The 17,321-nt window shown below is 35.0% G+C and overlaps 2 protein-coding genes across 4 annotated transcripts; both read left to right on the top strand.

The window, feature by feature from the left end:
* Positions 1-1,381: 1,381 nt before the first annotated feature.
* Positions 1,382-3,512, top strand: LOC141589752 (uncharacterized). The gene is made up of 2 exons (XM_074410378.1): positions 1,382-3,028; positions 3,105-3,512. Exons 1-2 carry the CDS (start codon positions 1,382-1,384, stop codon positions 3,510-3,512), a joined length of 2,055 nt encoding a protein of 684 aa, XP_074266479.1.
* A 6,872-nt stretch (positions 3,513-10,384) lies between these two features.
* Positions 10,385-13,642, top strand: LOC141591812 (protein FLX-like 1). 3 transcript variants are annotated; one of them, XM_074412293.1, is made up of 5 exons: positions 10,385-10,509; positions 11,098-11,741; positions 11,828-11,991; positions 13,301-13,383; positions 13,470-13,642. In XM_074412293.1, the coding sequence occupies exons 2-5, from the start codon at positions 11,131-11,133 to the stop codon at positions 13,560-13,562; spliced, it is 951 nt and encodes a 316-aa protein (XP_074268394.1). In that variant the 5' UTR covers positions 10,385-10,509; positions 11,098-11,130; the 3' UTR covers positions 13,563-13,642. The 3 variants fall into 3 exon arrangements, with proteins under 3 accessions (XP_074268394.1, XP_074268392.1, XP_074268393.1); XM_074412291.1 differs by having other exon boundaries at positions 13,298-13,383; XM_074412292.1 differs by having other exon boundaries at positions 10,396-10,509; positions 11,080-11,741; positions 13,298-13,383.
* The last annotated feature ends 3,679 nt before the right edge of the window (positions 13,643-17,321 follow it).

The following is a 17,321-nucleotide window of genomic DNA, read 5'->3' as shown; positions in this document are numbered from 1 at the left end:
TTAGTTGCGATAAGCTTAGTTCGACGACGGGTAGTATCGCGGGGGCATTGAGTTTCCATAATTGGCGTGTTGAACATGAACTTGTTGATATTCCGTTCAGAGGGCCGCGTTTCACGTGGTGCAATAATAGAAAAGGTTTTAAGCGAGTTTATGAAAGAATTGACAAAGCCTATGGTTCAAAGGATTGCTTTCATCTTTTCCCTAATACTGGTGTTAAACACCTGCCCATTCAGATTTCGGATCACGCTCCCATTGAATTATGCTTTAACCTTGTTAAGAACTCATGTAAGAAGCCGTATAAGATTGAATCTTGGAATTTGGATAATGAAGAGTGCTTGTCTTTAATCCAGAAAAATTGGAAGTCCGTATTTATAGGCACTTCTCCGTTTAAATTGGTAAGGAAGCTAGCTTTTATTCGAAATTTGCTGCGAAAATGGTCCATTGAGAAACGAAAGGCTTGGAGTAAGGAGTGGGATTGTTTTGATGAACGTATTATGGATGCTATGAATTGCGCCATTAATACGAGAAATTCGGATCTAGCTGTTCAGGTTAATAATGAGGTTACAGAATTTGCTAGAGCGTCGGCTTTGTACTGGAAGCAACGTGCGAAGATGAATTGGGCGGTTGAGGGGGATACTTGTACTAAGTTCTTTTTCAATTGGGTTAAGGGCCGTGCGGGTCGTAATTTTATTCTTGGTATCAAAGACACGCTGGGGAATTGGAGTTATGATCCGGTTTGTATTGGGAATCTCTTTTACAACCACTTTTATGCTATTTATAATCCGGTTAGTGACGATACTGCTACGACCTCTTCTGATTCTCATATAGCTTCGTCGTCCTCAGTTGATTTTCCAAGGTTGGCGGAGTATGACGTGCTCTTTCACCAGGTAAGGTCTATTGTTAAGGAGGATGATTTGGATTTCTTGACCAAAACTTTTACTGCTAAAGATGTGAGACGGGCGGTTTTTCAACTCGGAGCCTTGAAATCCCCGGGACCCGATGGTTTCCCGGCCTTGTTTTTTCAGAAATGCTGGCATTTTGTGAAACATGATGTTATTGCGGCGGTTTTAAATATTCTCAATGGTGGTGTGGTTCTAAAAGAACTTAACATGACTTTTATTACACTTGTTCCGAAATGTGAGAGTCCTGAAAGGGTGGAGGATTTCAGACCTATTAGTCTTTGCAACGTTATTATGAAGGTGGTCACGCTACCGCATTACGAATAGGATGTCTAGGGTTATGAGTTATCGGTTGGTGATTACCAAAATGCTTTTGTTCTTGGCCGGATATTGGGTATAACGTTCTTCTTGCCCACGAAGCAATTCGTAATATTAATAAGCACTCATCCTGGGCTCAAGGGAGATTTGCTTTTAAAGCGGATATGAGTAAGGCTTATGATCGTATTCGATGGGATTTTTTACACCGTACTCTTATTTGTTTCGGGTTTCCTAATGGTTTGATTAATCTTATTATGAGTGTTGTCACAACGGTTTCGTATGAGGTTTTGGTTAATGGTGCCCCTTTGAAGCAATTTCAGCCTAATTGCGGCTTACGTCAGGGAGATCCGCTTTCGCCGTATCTTTTTATCTTATGTATGGAAATCCTGTCTCAAAATGTTCTTGCAGCTGAAGCCAATAGGTCTATTTATGGTATTAAGTTATCAAGAAATGCGCCCTCTCTTTCACATTTATTATTCGCGGATGATTCTATTTTCTTTCTTCAAGATAAAGAGGAGGCTTTCAGTAAGCTTAAACTGATCTTGGCTAATTTATGTTCTGCTTCGGGTCAGATTATGAATGAGTCTAAATCTGGTATTCTGTTCAATCCAAGCACCACGATGCGCTCTGTGCGGGAAGGTCTGAGGGTTTTACATATTTCAGAGAATAAGGGTATTGGTCGATATTTGGGTATCGATACTGATTTTGGTTCGTCTAAAAAGGAGATTTTCAATGTGCTCATTGAAAAGGTGCGACGCCGTATTTCGTCTTGGAATGCTATCTTTCTCTCACCTGCGGGAAGGTTGACTTTGATCTCTTCTGTTTTGTCTGCTTTATCGAATTATGTCCTATCGGTATTTAAAATACCGGTAAGTGTGGCAAATAAGATTAACTCCTTATTGTCACATTTTTGGTGGGCTGGAACGAGATTAAGGTCCACGATCCATTGGTGTAGTAAGAATTTTATTAGCCTTCCAAAGTCGGAAGGTGGCCTTGGAATTCGAAATATTCAATGTATGAATCAGGCTCTGTTAGGTAAGTTAGCTTGGAAAGTCCTGTCTATGAAAGACTCTTTGGTAAGTCGAGTTTTTTATGACAAGCTTATTTGCAATAATGATCTTGTGATGCCTGGGTCTTTAAAGTCTTGCCCGTATCAAACTTGGGGTTGCAAGAGTTTATCTTTTGGTATGGAGTTGCTTTTGGCTCACTTGGGCTGGAAACCTGGTGTCAATTCAATGCTGCGTATATGGAAGTGTGGATGGGTTGGTGGTGAGGTACCGCCTCAAAAGACGAGATTGGGATTTCCGCCGCCAGACTCTATGTCGAATTTTACGGTTAAGGATCTTCTTACTCCTTCGTTGTGTTGGAATCATGAGCTTATATTTGATTTGTTTGAACCCGAGTGGGCTCGTCGGATTTGTGCCATGCCTATTTGTAAAACTGCTGTTGATGATTGTTTTTTCTGGAAGCTTACTTCTTCGGGGATCTACTCGGTCAAAAGCGGTTACGCGGTCTGTCTTGCTTCTTATCTACGTGTTCATAGTTCGTCTAAGGATGAGAGTAGAATTGATGCTTCTACTAAGGCTTTTTGTAAAAAACGGTTATGGCGCTTACCAGGTCCGCATGTTTGGAAGATTCTTGTTTGGCGAATTTTGACGGATTCACTTTCGGTGGGAGCTGAATTTGTTAAACGGAATCTCATCATTGGGTCGGTGTGTCCTTGGTGTGGGGAGGATGGTATGGTGGAGACTTTAGAGCACCTTTTTAGGGATTTTTTTTGGTTAAGCGTATTTGGGCGTGTTCCTCGATTGGTATTTCTACTGAGTTTTCTACGTCGGTTTGGTTACGTGATTGGATTAAAAATTGGATAAATTTTTTCTACACAAGGAGGATTCATCTAATACCGTCATTCGGTTCCTTTCTGTTCGGTGGAGTCTATGGCGCATCAGGAATGAAATTGTGTTCTCAGGAAAGTCCTTTTCGCCTGAGTACTTCTTTGCATTTCTTTCGAATTCTACTAATGTGGCTTTGGAAGCGGAGTCACGGCTTGCTTCTGCAGTCTCGGCTTTGGGGGCTGTCTGTTACGATCCGTTGGGCACTTTGAGGAATCAGATTAGTAATCATTTTCCGTTCTTTTTGGTGGGAGAAAAAGGAACTTATGCTCCTTTCCGAGTTAAAGTTGATGCGAGTTGGGTAAGTTCTTTTCATGCTTCTGCAGGTTGGATTGTCTATGCACCTAATGGGGAATGTTATGGGACTTTTGCCATAAGTTTTGATGCTGAATCTGCATTATAAGCTGAAGCGATTGGCATTAGGGAAGCTTTGAGATGGGCTGCTAGAAGTAATTTGCTTCACTTGGACTTATCCTCTGATTGTCTTCAACTACTTCTTCAACTTGCTAGAGTGGAGTCTCTGCACCACTTGGTTAAGGGGATTTTGCTTGATATTGAGTCGGACCTCTTGTTGTTTCATTGTATTTGCTTTAGTTTCGTACCGCGTCATCTTAATAAGGTTGCCCATAACCTAGCTCGGGCTAAATTGGGATTGTAGTATGTTCTCTTTACAGCAGCCAAAAAAAAAAAAGATATACTACTTTTCCTGTTTATAATCTCCAAAATACAATTCTTTAGAAAAATAGACAAATTTGTAATCATCCTATGAAAGATTCTTGAATACACTGGGTGTACAAGATTACGTACACCCTCTAATCAATGATAAACCTTTAATAATATTCCACTTAGATTTTACTTTATTATTTATGGAGAGGGTAAGTAATCCTAATAATCTTAATGGTTAAGGTGTACGATGACGTAGTACACCTGGTGTACCCAAGAATTTCTCTCATTCTTTATCATATACCATCATAAATTCCCTCCCATCCACTCTTTTCTTCCCTATTTCCTAAAACGGATTATTCAGGTTTTCTTCCCCTTTCCTTTTTGAGAAGGTTTTTATTAATATTATACTCCTACCTCTCTCCACTCATCAAACCCCACTATATCCTTTATTAATATTTAATTCTAATTATTCCTACATCTCTCCAATAACCAAACCCCACTCATCTCTTTTATTAATATTTAATCCTAATTATTTATACATTTCTCCAATTACCAAACCCCACTCATATCTTTATCAATATTATATTCCCCACCCTTAATATCCGTACCCACTTCAAATGGGAAGAAAAGAGTGGATGGTAGGGAGTATTATATTAACGACTTTCTAATGTATGTGTGCCCTTAGGCTTAATATGGAAAGATATACAAGATATTCTCATGCTCAAAAAATGGCAAAATAATTATTAAACTAGTTTTGTTACCCGTGGAAATCACGGGTTATCTCTAGTAAAATTAGAAATTTAGATAGTTGATTTTTTTTGTGAATATCAAATGAAATCGAAATTTATTTCATCATTGATATATATTCCTATTCTTTAATTTTGATCATTATCTAATAAAAATTCATAAATTTTAGAATTTGATTATGTACGAATTATAAAACTTTAAAACCAAATTGAAATATTGAACTTGTTAGTTGTATAAAAAGTGAATTTATCTGTGGAGTGTGCATGGCATCAAGAGTTAGCCATTAATCATACGACTTCACCACAAAAAAAAAAGTACAACAAAAAACAATACACAAATTAGTAATTCGTCATTCCAAATTCAAGTTAAAGAAAATACTAAAAAATTTTACCACCCCAAAATGATTGTTTTGGAGGAAAACAAATGAGACGATTTTAAATATGAGAGGCTAAATAATGCTAATTTGGAAGTTAAATGATGTATACTAAAATTAGTGTTACAAACTTAAAATGACATAAATATTAATTAGGAAAAAACAAAAGCATTCAAAGGGTTGTATATAATGGGGTGCTTTATATAATCTTTATGATGGTAGGAATTATTGCAAAATTAGTATGAGAGTTAAATGGAGTAAGAGTTAGACTAGGGTAGGGAATTAAAAGGGACTTGTGACAAAATTCGACGATGCCTTTAAAAAAATCATTGTACTTTTATGAAATTTATCATGGTTGAACTTAAATAATGGTTGAATATAAAATGCCATAAATTTTACATTTAAGAATATTTTTTTTTTTTTTTTTGCAAGAAGAGCAAGCCTTTTTATTCATCCATATAGGGAATAAATGGCCAATCTTACAAAAGGAGAACCAAAAGTTTCCTCAACTAACATCCATCTAGAGCTTCTACAATCTCACCCTCTTTAGAGGGGTGAGTTACATATAATAATCTAATTTTCACTAAATATTGAATACGTTTTACCACATAATCAAACTGATGCTCCTGTCCAGAAAAAATTCTTGAATTACGCTCCTCCCAAAGGCAGTAGACAGCAGCACCCAAACAACTAGAGTACCATTTGGCCTTCCAATGTTTGCAAGCTCTACGGCCAGCAATCCAATGCATCTCCTTACTTAGCTTAACAGTTATGTGGTACGTTTAAGAATATGATTAAGCTACTCATTTGTTTTTCTTTTCAAGTTTGTGTAATTTTAAATAAATAAATAAATGTATAAATTTTATGAGCTATATTACTATAAAAAATGTTAATCGATTCACTAACATTTTTTATGGTAAAATGGGAATTTAATTGTAAATTAAGAAATTTTGATGTGAATTTTGGTAAGTTACACCTTTTTTTTTGGAATTTTTTAATTCAACCATGAAATATAGTTTGTAATTTGGAAGTTCATGAGTAATAATTATTAAATGGAGTATTAGTGAGTATAAACTATCTATAAAATATAATTAAAAGGTTACCCTAAAATGACAAATAAATGCCACATAGACAAAGCCATTTAGGATCCAAAAAGTCACCTAGATTAAAATTTAATGTGACGTGGCATATTTAAATGTGATGTTGCATATTTTTAATGTGACATAGCGAAATAATGTGACATGGATTATCAATTTATTATTACATGATATTAATTTATATCATTTATCTATAAATTAATTTAATTCACTTATATCTATAATATTAAAGGATATCATCATTATTCTTAAATTAAATTTGTATATTAAATATATTGTTTTCTAAAATTTATACTCGTATAACTCTTACAAATTTAAATCAAATTTCATAACTTATAATTAATATTGACATTTTAATTGAAATTTTTGTAATAAAACATGTTAATAAATTTTATAATCTATAAAATTTTATTAAAAAGTTAACCTCAAAAGGCCACGCAGACAATGCCACGTAAGATAAGAAAAAGCCACGTATGCATTTGCAATATCACATCTTAATCCACGTGTCACTCTAATCTATAAATTTTTATTAAAAGTCCACTTGAAACACCTATTAAATGTCACGTAGTCATCGACTAAAAGCCACCTAGGATTATAAATGTCATGTAGACATCGACTAATACCATTTAATTTAATTTCACATGTAACCCTTAAAAATTTACATCAAAACTTTATAATTTATAGGCTAAATCATCAATTACTCCCTTTTATAGTACACTTTTTCAAAATTACTCCCTTTTATAAAAAAATTTAAAAATTACACCCAAAAAATTGCTGAAATTTTTAAATTGCTCCCAAATCCCTATTTTTGTACATTTAGGACGAAAATGCCCTTGATTCGCAAAATTGGGTCATTTTGTTTGCTTCATATCTGGAGTTTTACATAGACAAAAATTACGTTCTTTATACGGATAGAATCTTGAAGAAGTCTACTTTCCAATGGCGTTGGAATCAATAAGTTTTACCGTGTGAATTTTGCCCAACAAGCCTTCAAAGACTGATACGATTTTAAGACTGAAATTCCCTGTTTTTCCAGATTCGTGTCTGATATTGAGGAGCCATTTTCATGGTGTTATTTTGATTTAATGTAAACGCCCTTTCACATGGTTGTAGCCCTTTGAGTCTAGTTTCCGAATTGGTAAGGTAGATTTGTAGTTTGTCGGGAATCGCAATTCTCGTGGAAAGACGCAAATCTGTCTTAAAATCGTATCAGTCTTTGAAGGCTTGTTGGGCAAAATTCACACGGTAAAACTTATTGATTCCAACGCCATTGGAAAGTAGACTTCTTCAAGATTCTATCCGTATAAAGAACGTAATTTTTGTCTATGTAAAACTCCAGATATGAAGCAAACAAAATGACCCAATTCTGCGAATCAAGGGCATTTTCGTCCTAAATGTACAAAAATAGGGATTTGGGAGCAATTTAAAAATTTCAGCAATTTTTTGGGTGTAATTTTTAAAATTTTTTATAAAAGGGAGTAATTTTGAAAAAGTGTACTATAAAAGGGAGTAATTGATGATTTAGCCTAATTTATAATCAATATTGACATTTTAATTGAATTTTGTAATAAAAACATGTTAATAAATGTCATAATTTATAATTAAAATTGACAAGTGGTACAATTTAGGAAAATTAAGTTTAATTTTTTACCAAAAAAAAGAAAAATATACAACATTTTCAACCAATATTTCATCATATGAAAATAAATTTTAAAAAAACTATGAAAAACTTTAATCAATTCATTAACATGTTTTATTACAAAACATTCAACTAAAATGTTAATTTTATAAGTTAATGTTATGTTGTCAATTGTCATTAATCAAGTAAGCAATATAAATTAAAATTAATTAATATTAAACAATCTAAAAATGACATGTGAAATAAAATTAAATGGTATAAGTAGCCTTTTAACTATATAGTATATAGATGTCTGCATGGAGAATCGTTGGGTAGGCGTGTGTCAATCTTAACCAAGGTGGCAATGTGAATGTCTATGTGGCTTTTCCACATCCTACGTAGCTTTGTCTAGTTGACATTTTTTAGGATGCCTTTTAATAGTATTTTATAGATTTTAAAAATGGATACTATCCTAATTTAACCCGTCCAATCAAATATTTGGAATAAAAGTCAACTTCATTTTGTTAAAGAAAATAGTAACTGATTAACAAAGATTTTTTTACTCACAATAATTTGTATAGAAAAGAAAATTGGGTAACTGGAATATTTGAAGACGGTATTCATGGTAACTATATCATACATTATGAATTTATGATATTGAAAGGTAATGAGTAAACAAAGAGTTAGCAAAAAAAAATGTTATATCCATTTTAATTTTATTGTTCAATTTCCCATTTAAATTATCTCAAATTAACTTTGTTACATGACAAAATGATTTATAATGTTTAGAGGCAAGTTCTAACATGACTCATTAACAAAAACATAAAATAAAAAAAGTTAGTATTGGCAACTTGAAAGGCGAATATATGGCCGGTATTGATGGTGGGAGGTCGTGATGGGGGAGGGGTCACATAGGTTGGTAATAATAGGGTGGGGAGTCACAAAAGGTTATAAGACGGGTTAAGGGCCACGTATGGGTCGGGTGGACCAGCATGGTGGTTATGCTGGAGATACGAGAAGTAAGGGATGATGGAGGCAAGATGGGGTAGGGTAGTTGGAGGATGTAGGATATAAATTGCCGGGGGTGATTAGTTGTGGGAGCTGTTGAGACAAGGTTGAGAGAGATGTTGTGGTCCAAGGCGTACGTTGGGTGTGGTCAGCACTACGTTGAGGGTCTGGTGGTGGATCTTGGAGTAGTCGGTCATTAATGGCAAATGTTGTTTCCAGATGTCAAAGCGATGGTGGTGAGAGAGAAAATGAGAGAGAAAGTAGAGAATTTAGAGTATAACAAACAAGAGGGGTAATATGATAAAAAAAAAAAAACGTACAACAATAAGTAGAATTAAATGTATATTGCGTAAATAAACAAATTATGAAATCTACAATATTATTTTTAATCAAATTTCAGATTTCACCTCTTAGATCATAAGTTAAAAAGTCGGGAAAAACAAGCGGAATACTTCGAATAAAATTAAGGAATATTTACTTATCAAAAGTGTATAGTAGGCAGAGTAAATTTTCTTTTCTTTTTTGGTGAAATGTAAGTAAATGATACGAGTATAAATCACGAAAAAAAAATCATCCAAAATATAAAGAGAGTAAATTTTCTAATATTTAGTTATTCATTTGAATAAAAAAATCTATAAATTTATACCTTTAATAATACTTTTCATTACCACTCGTGCAGTGCACGACTAGGTTGCACCAAAACGGACACGGACACGGCACGACACGGACACGCGACACGGCATCCCATGAAATTTAGGACACGTGACACGTTATTTAAATTTTATAAAATATATATATATATTTTGTAGTTATATATGTGTGATTTTATTTTTGAAAAAGTAGATATTAAATTTAAATAAATGAAGGTAAAATTTGACGTTAAATATAACTTAATCTCATTTCTAAAACCAAAAACTAACTTATAATCAATCTATTTCGACATCTCATTACTTGTCTAAAGAACATCATCTGCCCACCAAATTCAACCATATAACAATTCACGTCATTTACCTTAAATTCAACTTTCCGTTTGAAGGTGTGTCCAAATAACATGGACACGGCTCAAAATACCATGGACACGCGTCGGACACGTGCCCAAATAAAAGATGAAAGTTAGACACGGCTTTACAGGTGTCCGTCACGTTTTGACGTGTGTCCGACGAGTGTCGTGTCTGACACGGGAACACCGATTATGAGGAGTGTCCGTGCAACCTAGTGCACGAGTTCAAAAACTAGTTACTCCCTCCAAGTTTGATCAATCTTCCCTATTTCTTTTTTGAGCTTATTTTCTTATCTTCTCCTTTACTTTTTTGATTATCTTTTATTCATTCTTTATTCATCATCTCTCCTAAAAAGTCAACAATTTCCCCCTACTTTGTCCTACTTTATTCATTTTTTATTTATTATTCATTCATTATTATTTTCTCTCTCAACAACTCATACTACTTTATCCATTTTTTTATTATTTTCCTTATTTTTGGTGCAAAAAGCAAAGGGGAAGATTGATCAAACTTGGAGGGAGTATATGATTAAGGAGGATGAAAGTCCTTTACCATTATAAAAAATGCCTATACTTACCCGTTATAATTATTGACCCGAATAACTCGTAACTCAGTAAGTTATTCACCTTCTGTCAAAAAAAAAAAAAAAAAACTCTGAACCCAACTCGACCGGGTACCCATACAACCCGTATCAAAATGATTTGTTCCATCATAATCCGACTCATAATTGACCCGAGTGATGCGATTGACATCTTACTCACACAAGTCACAAAGTCAGGTCATGTGAGACTTATGATTAACTCCTTCCCTATACAACAAACAACCCAAATCCCTGAAATCGACAAACCCTAATTTCCAAACAACCCAGTTCAAATCGTCTTTCAATCAAGGTAATATCGTCTCTCTCTCTCTCATTCGTATAATCCTTTTTATTTTTATTTTTTATTTTTGTAGTTGTTTAATTTTCAATTAAAGTTGATTTGGGTTTGTATAATTGTAAATCTTTATTTTAATGTTCGAATAAAGTTGGTTGGAGTATTTGTTTTCAAGGGTAGCCTGTTGATTAAAGTTGGATTGATTGATTTATAATGTGTGAAGTAAACTAATAAAGCTTGTCAATCAAATTTGTTTAATTATAATTATTCAAATTGAATTACGTATCATTTGCTAAATTGTGATGTTATAATGTAAGTAGTAAGAAATTTTAATTTAGATAATCTGTGATGATACTGATAATTTGTATGGATAGGAAAATAAGGGCATGATTTCCCATGTATGGTGTTGTTTAGATAATGGGTTGGGGAAAATCGAAGGGATCCTAGTTTCCTCCTGTTTTCGAACTCAAGAAGGATTCGGATCGACTATGATATTGCTCAATTCCCGTCCCCTTCCGTCGTTTTTTTGTATCAAAAGAATGGCTTGGGTTGGATTGGGTTCTAATTTACATGATTATTCATCAGGGTATCTTTATTTCTCAGGCTATTTAGTTAACTATAAGAACAGTAGAAATAATGGCGGGAAGGAATCGTGGTCCGCCTTTGCCAATGAACAACATGTCCCATGGTCGGCTACCTCCAATGGGTATGGAACCTCCATTTGGCAGAAGCATGGGGGGTCCGAGGCCTCCTCACCCTGCACTTCTTGATGAAATGCGTGAGACACAATTCGGGATGGGTGGCCCTAGATCACTTCCTCCTCATCCAGCTATCCTAGAGGATCGTCTAGGGCTCCAACTTGAAGAAATTCAGGGTTTGCTGGTTGATAACCAAAGAGTGGCTGCTACCCATGTTGCGCTGAAGCAGGAGTTGGAAGCTGCTCATCATGAGTTGCAACGGATGAACCATTTTGTAAGTTCCTTCCACATGGAGAAGGATATGCAGATGAGAGAGATTTGTGATAAAGCTGCCAAGATGGAGATGGATCTTCGTTCAGTCGATGCAATGAGGGCTGATTTTATGCGGGTTCAAGCTGACGTTAAGGAGCTCACGGTTGCTAGGCAAGAGCTCATGGCCCAGCTCCAAGTAATGAATTCGGATGCTGCTCGGGCTTCTGCTGATGTCCAACAAGTCCCTGCTTTGAAAGCTGAAATTGAGCACATGAGACAAGAAGTTGAGCGAGCAAAGTATGTGAAGAGCCTTTATGTGGTTTTTAGCACCCTAGTGGCTGGTCTTGTATGCTAATATTTCAATGTTTACTTTTGGCATGCAGGGCAGCAATTGAATATGAGAAGAAAGTCTATGCAGATAGCTATGAACAAGGACAAAGTATGCAAAGCAATTTGGTCTCCATGGCTAGAGAACTAGAAAAGCTTCGAGCAGAGATTGCTAACGCAGAGAAGAGAGCTCGTGCTGCGGCTGCGGTTGGCAATGCTGGTAGGTTGTGTGTTGGTTATTACCCGTAAGCTTTCCATTGTTTCTTTCTTATTTTTTCGAAGGATACTCAAACGTACTTGGGGCTTAAGCCTCACTAAGTGATACGAAAGCGGAAGTCACTTTAACTTTAAGGGTAGTTTTATGTGAACTTTTATTGTAACCAAGGTAGCAAGGGTTGGATTTTATGTGATTGAAATTAGCGAGACACACGAGAAAAACGTGACCTTGAGGGTCACGGTTTTATCACACGAACACGAGGTTATTTGCTGGACGTAGACAAAATCTCACCATAACTTATAGCCTGAAAGTATGGTATCATCATATTTGAAATACAAACTGCAATGTTAACACCTGCATGTATATCTTGACTTTAACCTTTGGACCTATAGCATTTCTGGCAAACTATTATATACAACATTATTGTCGTGTCTCCAAATTGCGGTGTAAGGGGAATATACGCAGCATTACCAACATGGAGATGCAGTTTTCAAGTGAACCAAAATGAAGTTTGATATAATTGCCTATAATCAGTTTGACGATTTTCAAACCAGAACTTAACTTGCCGTAGATGAAGACCAAGTTGCTTACTAAGTTGTCTTTGCTTTTCATCTGGATGGGGGACACTTTAAACAACCTGCATTGTAATGTTTATTAGGAATATTAGCACATGCATCATTTTCTAAGAGATTGAAGAGGTAATTGTGTCATTGTGTCAACTGATCGTCGTAGGCACTTAAAGATTTTGTAAGTAGCAGTAGCACTAATAGTAATTATCATGCTATAGCTTTCATTATGGCCAAATTATCAAATTGGCAACAAAAACTTCCGGACAAGTGACAAATAACCCTTAACAAAAAAACTCTAGGTGACGGTGTGATGCCTTTCAAAAAATTACTACGGGCGACAAATTAGAATATAAAATATGGCTGTACAAAGTTGGCTTCAGAGGCTCATATTACTTTCATACATATTAGCCCTCTTCAAAATCTAAAATGGGAACTGATGTGCAATATATTATTTTGAAAATACGTTTTTTTTTCTTGCAAAAATGGTGCACCCCTTGGGCATGAGGTGTGAACTTCTGCTTTGTGCCTTGTGCCTCATAGCCAAGAGCTCTCTCCACGTGAGTGTGCCTCGAAAACCATGGCTTTCCTTTTGCTGCTTTGTGATCTTCAAACCATTCTAGTTTTCTGCCTCTTCTCCCACCAAACCAGCGCTGGAATCAAAGCTTGTTTTATAGGTGTTCACATTTAGATAATAGTTTTAATCCATAATACTAATATCCCTTTCTATAAATTCTTATCAGCAGCTGCAGGTTACAATGCAAATTACGGCATCCCTGAAGCTGGATATACTCCAAATGCATACCCTGCTGCGTATGGCGTAAATCCAGTGAGTTGTCTTTCATTGCCCTCTGGAAATGTTTTGAAATGGCAATTTTAGTGTTCCGTTCTAATACATCACCCTTTGATTCTCAGCCACAGGCTGGTGTCGAGAATTATCCTCAATATGTTCCTGGACCTAGTAACTGGGGTGCATATAACATTCAGCATGGTCAAGGGCATAGATGAACTATTGAAGTGGCAGGCAAGTACCTGATGATGAGGATTCATGTGCATGCTTGACTTCTTGTGTCCTCATTTCACAACCTGGTATATATCTTCTGTAGCAATTTTGATGGAATTTTTTTTGTCAAGATCTTTGGTAGCTTAGTTTATAATGCTGCGCAACTTGGCTGCACTTAATGCAAAGGCTCGGTCAAGCACTAGCCAGAAGGCCTCATGCGCCATTAGTGTGTCTGGTAGATAAAGCATAGCTAGTGAAACTCACTATTATGCAAGTTCCATATTTTTTTTCTTTGAGTCCTTTACTATGCTCATGTGTTTTGCACGTTATTCCTAACTTTTAAAATTTGGCATGCTAGCCCTCTATAATCTATATAATCCTATTAAGGTTATTGCTGCACCGTAAATATATTTTTAAAATATAAATTTGTTTGCAAAAATAGGGCCCTATTTGTCCATCAGGCGTGAGCCTTTGTCTCATCGCATTTTGAATCTAGGCTTGGTAGCATTATGTAGAAAGTCTTTTGTAAAGCGGTTTACGATATTTTACACTAAGATATTGTTAAATCATCTACTCCGTATTAAAGACTCCTATATATTATAATTATTATCTATTTAAATATTTATCTTTTTATTGGGGTATCTAGGTCGAATAACATGTTGCTTTACAAATATACTTGGGTAAACACTCCCCACCCTAGTACCCTACATAAGTATTTTGTGCATTTTGCGGACTGTAGTTGAATTGAGTTAGTCTCATACTCCCTCCATCCCATTTTTATAGCCCCCTTTCTATATTAAGAGGATTAAGGAAAAATATTGAACTACATGCTTTACCCCTCGAATAAAGGAGTGTTGAAACAATAATATTGTGGTGAAGGTGGTAGTTGATTACTTGGGAGCAATATTGGATAATCAAATTTCTTAATTACGGAGTACTAATTAGAAAAGGGGACAATGATTTAGAAATAAATTTTGAAGTGAGAGGGGATAATAAAATTGGGATGGAAGGAGTATTATACTCCCCTGTCATTTGTTTTTTACCTTTGTTTTTGGCACAAAGACCAAGGAAAGAGGAGGGGACCATTTACGGTTGTTGTTAGTGGATGACAAGTGGATATAATTGATTTCTGAGCAAATTACCCATAAAAAAAAACCTATCTAATATAGACAAGTAAACAAATCAACGAGAAACCCTAAAATGGAATTGGTAAACAAATGACCGCGACGGAGGGAGTATTAATTAGAGGTCGTTTTATACTTGACCATTTGTTTTACCAATACTCATTTGCTTATGTCAGTCATATCCTTGGAGGTTTATGTGGTCTTTGTCTTACTGGCAGAAGACCATTCTCTATTTCTCTACACTGCAGTTATCAACTTATGATAAGCTGTTGTCTTTCACCAGAAATTGGTCTATATTTGATCCCTTATCACAAATTCTTGTCTAAGACTGGAACATCCGTCTTAAACTTAAAACATGTCAAATCGCATAGATAAGACAAAAGCAGAATGCCTAGATATTAACAAAAAACTCGTTTCTTATCTATGCAAGTGATATGCTATTTGACCCGTTTTAATCAAAAGACGGATATATTCGTTTTAAGAGAGACTAATTGTTGGTCGAGTCCTTGAAGTCTTATACATGATCCTTGGTTTGTTTCCTGCAGACAAAGAGATCAATAGCTGTTGCTACTCCTACGGCTCACTCACTAATCGTCATCGAGGCTCCATATGATACAAACAAATTAGGCAATTTGTTAAAGACCGGAAACATTGGGCACTAAACTAGATAGGCTGTGTTTTATATTCTCTCTTGGTCTCCTGATTGTATTTATTTACATAAGGAGTAAATGTGTAAGTCAGCTGGCCATCATTTAAGGTTTTCCTAACAAGGATCGTTTTTCGTTGGGAACTTTATTGGCCATGTTTGGTAAACAATCTATTGAAGTTAGTAGATTCCGTTTCAAATGGTAGATTGACCAATTAATTTGCTAATTTCATGTGTTTGGTATTCGGTATGTTGCTGATAGCAAAATATTGTTTTTTTTTTTGGCAGCAGCAAAATATTGTAATATATTCAATTTATGCATAAAAATAATATAATTGTCGTATAATCTAAAACATTTTCTTAGTTATGTCAATTTAACTTGATGGTTAAAGAATTTGCTAATTGTATTCTATTAGCATTATCAGTTGTCTTAATTCGCTTGTACCGTTTGCCAGAGTTATTGCCAAGGGTCAATGAGTAAAAGAATTACTGTATAACTTAATAGTCAAACATGCTACTAAAATCTATTCATCATATTTTGTTAACGTCATTAGCTCTCTTAATTTGTTTCTACTGGTTTGGCAAACTTGGAAACGTCTCAGAGAGTCACAGTTAACCATTGATCTCTCTTAAAATGGTTATATCTATCTTTTTTTTTTCTTTTTTTTTTTTACTTATTTCATTTGATCTGGCTAAAATTAAAACGGATATAGGCCATTTTTTCCGCTTTTTAGAGTTTAATCGAATCAATCGAATCAATGGAGTCAATCAACGAAATAATCAATCAATGGAGTGAATCGAATCAATCGAATCGAATGGAATCGAAGGATCGAATCAATCAATAGAGCTGAAATTTGAATCGAATCAATAATAAAGTCAATTGAATTTGAATCAATCAAATAATCATATTAATATTAATAATAATAATATTTAATATTATTGTTATTATCAACTGTACTAATAATAATATTCATAGTATAATACTATTTATACTAAAATTAATATTTTTAAGAAAAAAATTATAATATTATACTCCCTCTGTCCTAATTTGTTGTCTATTTCATTTTGGGGTGTCTCATTCAATTATTGTTCTTTCTATTTTAAGAATGAACTTGATGAGCAATTTGATCATTCACACTCAATTTGGTCCGCTTGTCATTTATAATTGGCCCCTCCTCTTTCCTTGGTCTTTGTGCCAAAAACCAAAGGACAACAATTGACCGGGATAGAGGGAGGAGTATATGAATAATCATAAATTATAATAATGAAAAAATAGTAATTTTTTACTAATAATATTCTTAATAACAATAATAAATAATAATGTCAATATTAATAATGATATTAGTAAAAATAATTGTTTCGAATAAAAACACTCAAGTAAGCGTTGCTCGAATCCGGGTCGGGTCAACGCGCTCCTTTCAGACGATGGCACCTCGAACCTATGCTTGCTCTCTCCGGATGGATCTTTCACGCGTAACAAATAGGGCCTCGGAGGGTTCGCAATAGGTTCTTCTCGATGCCTTACAGACTTCGGTGGATAGTTGGGACCTTGCTTGAAGCTAAGGTTTCCGTGCCTTCTCATAGTAGCTCGAGTAGTCTTACTTCTAGAGAGAGGAAGTTGTTGGTGAGAAGTATTTTACCATTGATGGGTGAATAATGAGGTATTTATAGATTTCTATGTGTACCTCAAATGATGGCTGGCAAGCATGGTTACCATATTCGCTATGAATACGCCTTATCGATTCGCGATTCGCTTATAGAAAATGTGTTATATGTATTTTCGATGTCGAGTTGATAGAATTCGCTTTTAACAATTCGTGATTCGTAGAGTATCAAGCGAATCCGTAACCATGTTGGCAAGCGTGTTGACTTGTATGACCCCGTATTGGCTATTGGGTCAAGTCGGTTGGGCGTGCCCCATCAATAATATTAATAATAAATGTTATTAATTTTAATAATAATACCAATAATTATAACAACCACAACAACAACAA

Source organism: Silene latifolia, chromosome 7, assembly GCF_048544455.1.
Source record: "Silene latifolia isolate original U9 population chromosome 7, ASM4854445v1, whole genome shotgun sequence".
NCBI classification, from domain to species: domain Eukaryota; kingdom Viridiplantae; phylum Streptophyta; class Magnoliopsida; order Caryophyllales; family Caryophyllaceae; genus Silene; species Silene latifolia.
Note: the sequence above shows the minus strand (reverse complement) of the source record. Positions and strands in the feature narration are given on the sequence as shown.

Excerpts from the sequence above, each read along its gene's own strand:
- LOC141589752 (XM_074410378.1), top strand. The coding sequence starts at position 1,382 with ATGAGTAAGGCTTATGATCGTATTCGATGGGATTTTTTACACCGTACT. Across the intron at positions 3,029-3,104 it reads TTGGGCGTGTTCCTCGATTG|GAGGATTCATCTAATACCGT; the intron begins GTATTTCTACTG and ends TTTCTACACAAG.
- LOC141591812 (XM_074412291.1), top strand. The coding sequence starts at position 11,131 with ATGGCGGGAAGGAATCGTGGTCCGCCTTTGCCAATGAACAACATGTCC. Across the intron at positions 11,742-11,827 it reads CAAGAAGTTGAGCGAGCAAA|GGCAGCAATTGAATATGAGA; the intron begins GTATGTGAAGAG and ends TTTGGCATGCAG. Across the intron at positions 11,992-13,297 it reads GGCTGCGGTTGGCAATGCTG|CAGCTGCAGGTTACAATGCA; the intron begins GTAGGTTGTGTG and ends AATTCTTATCAG.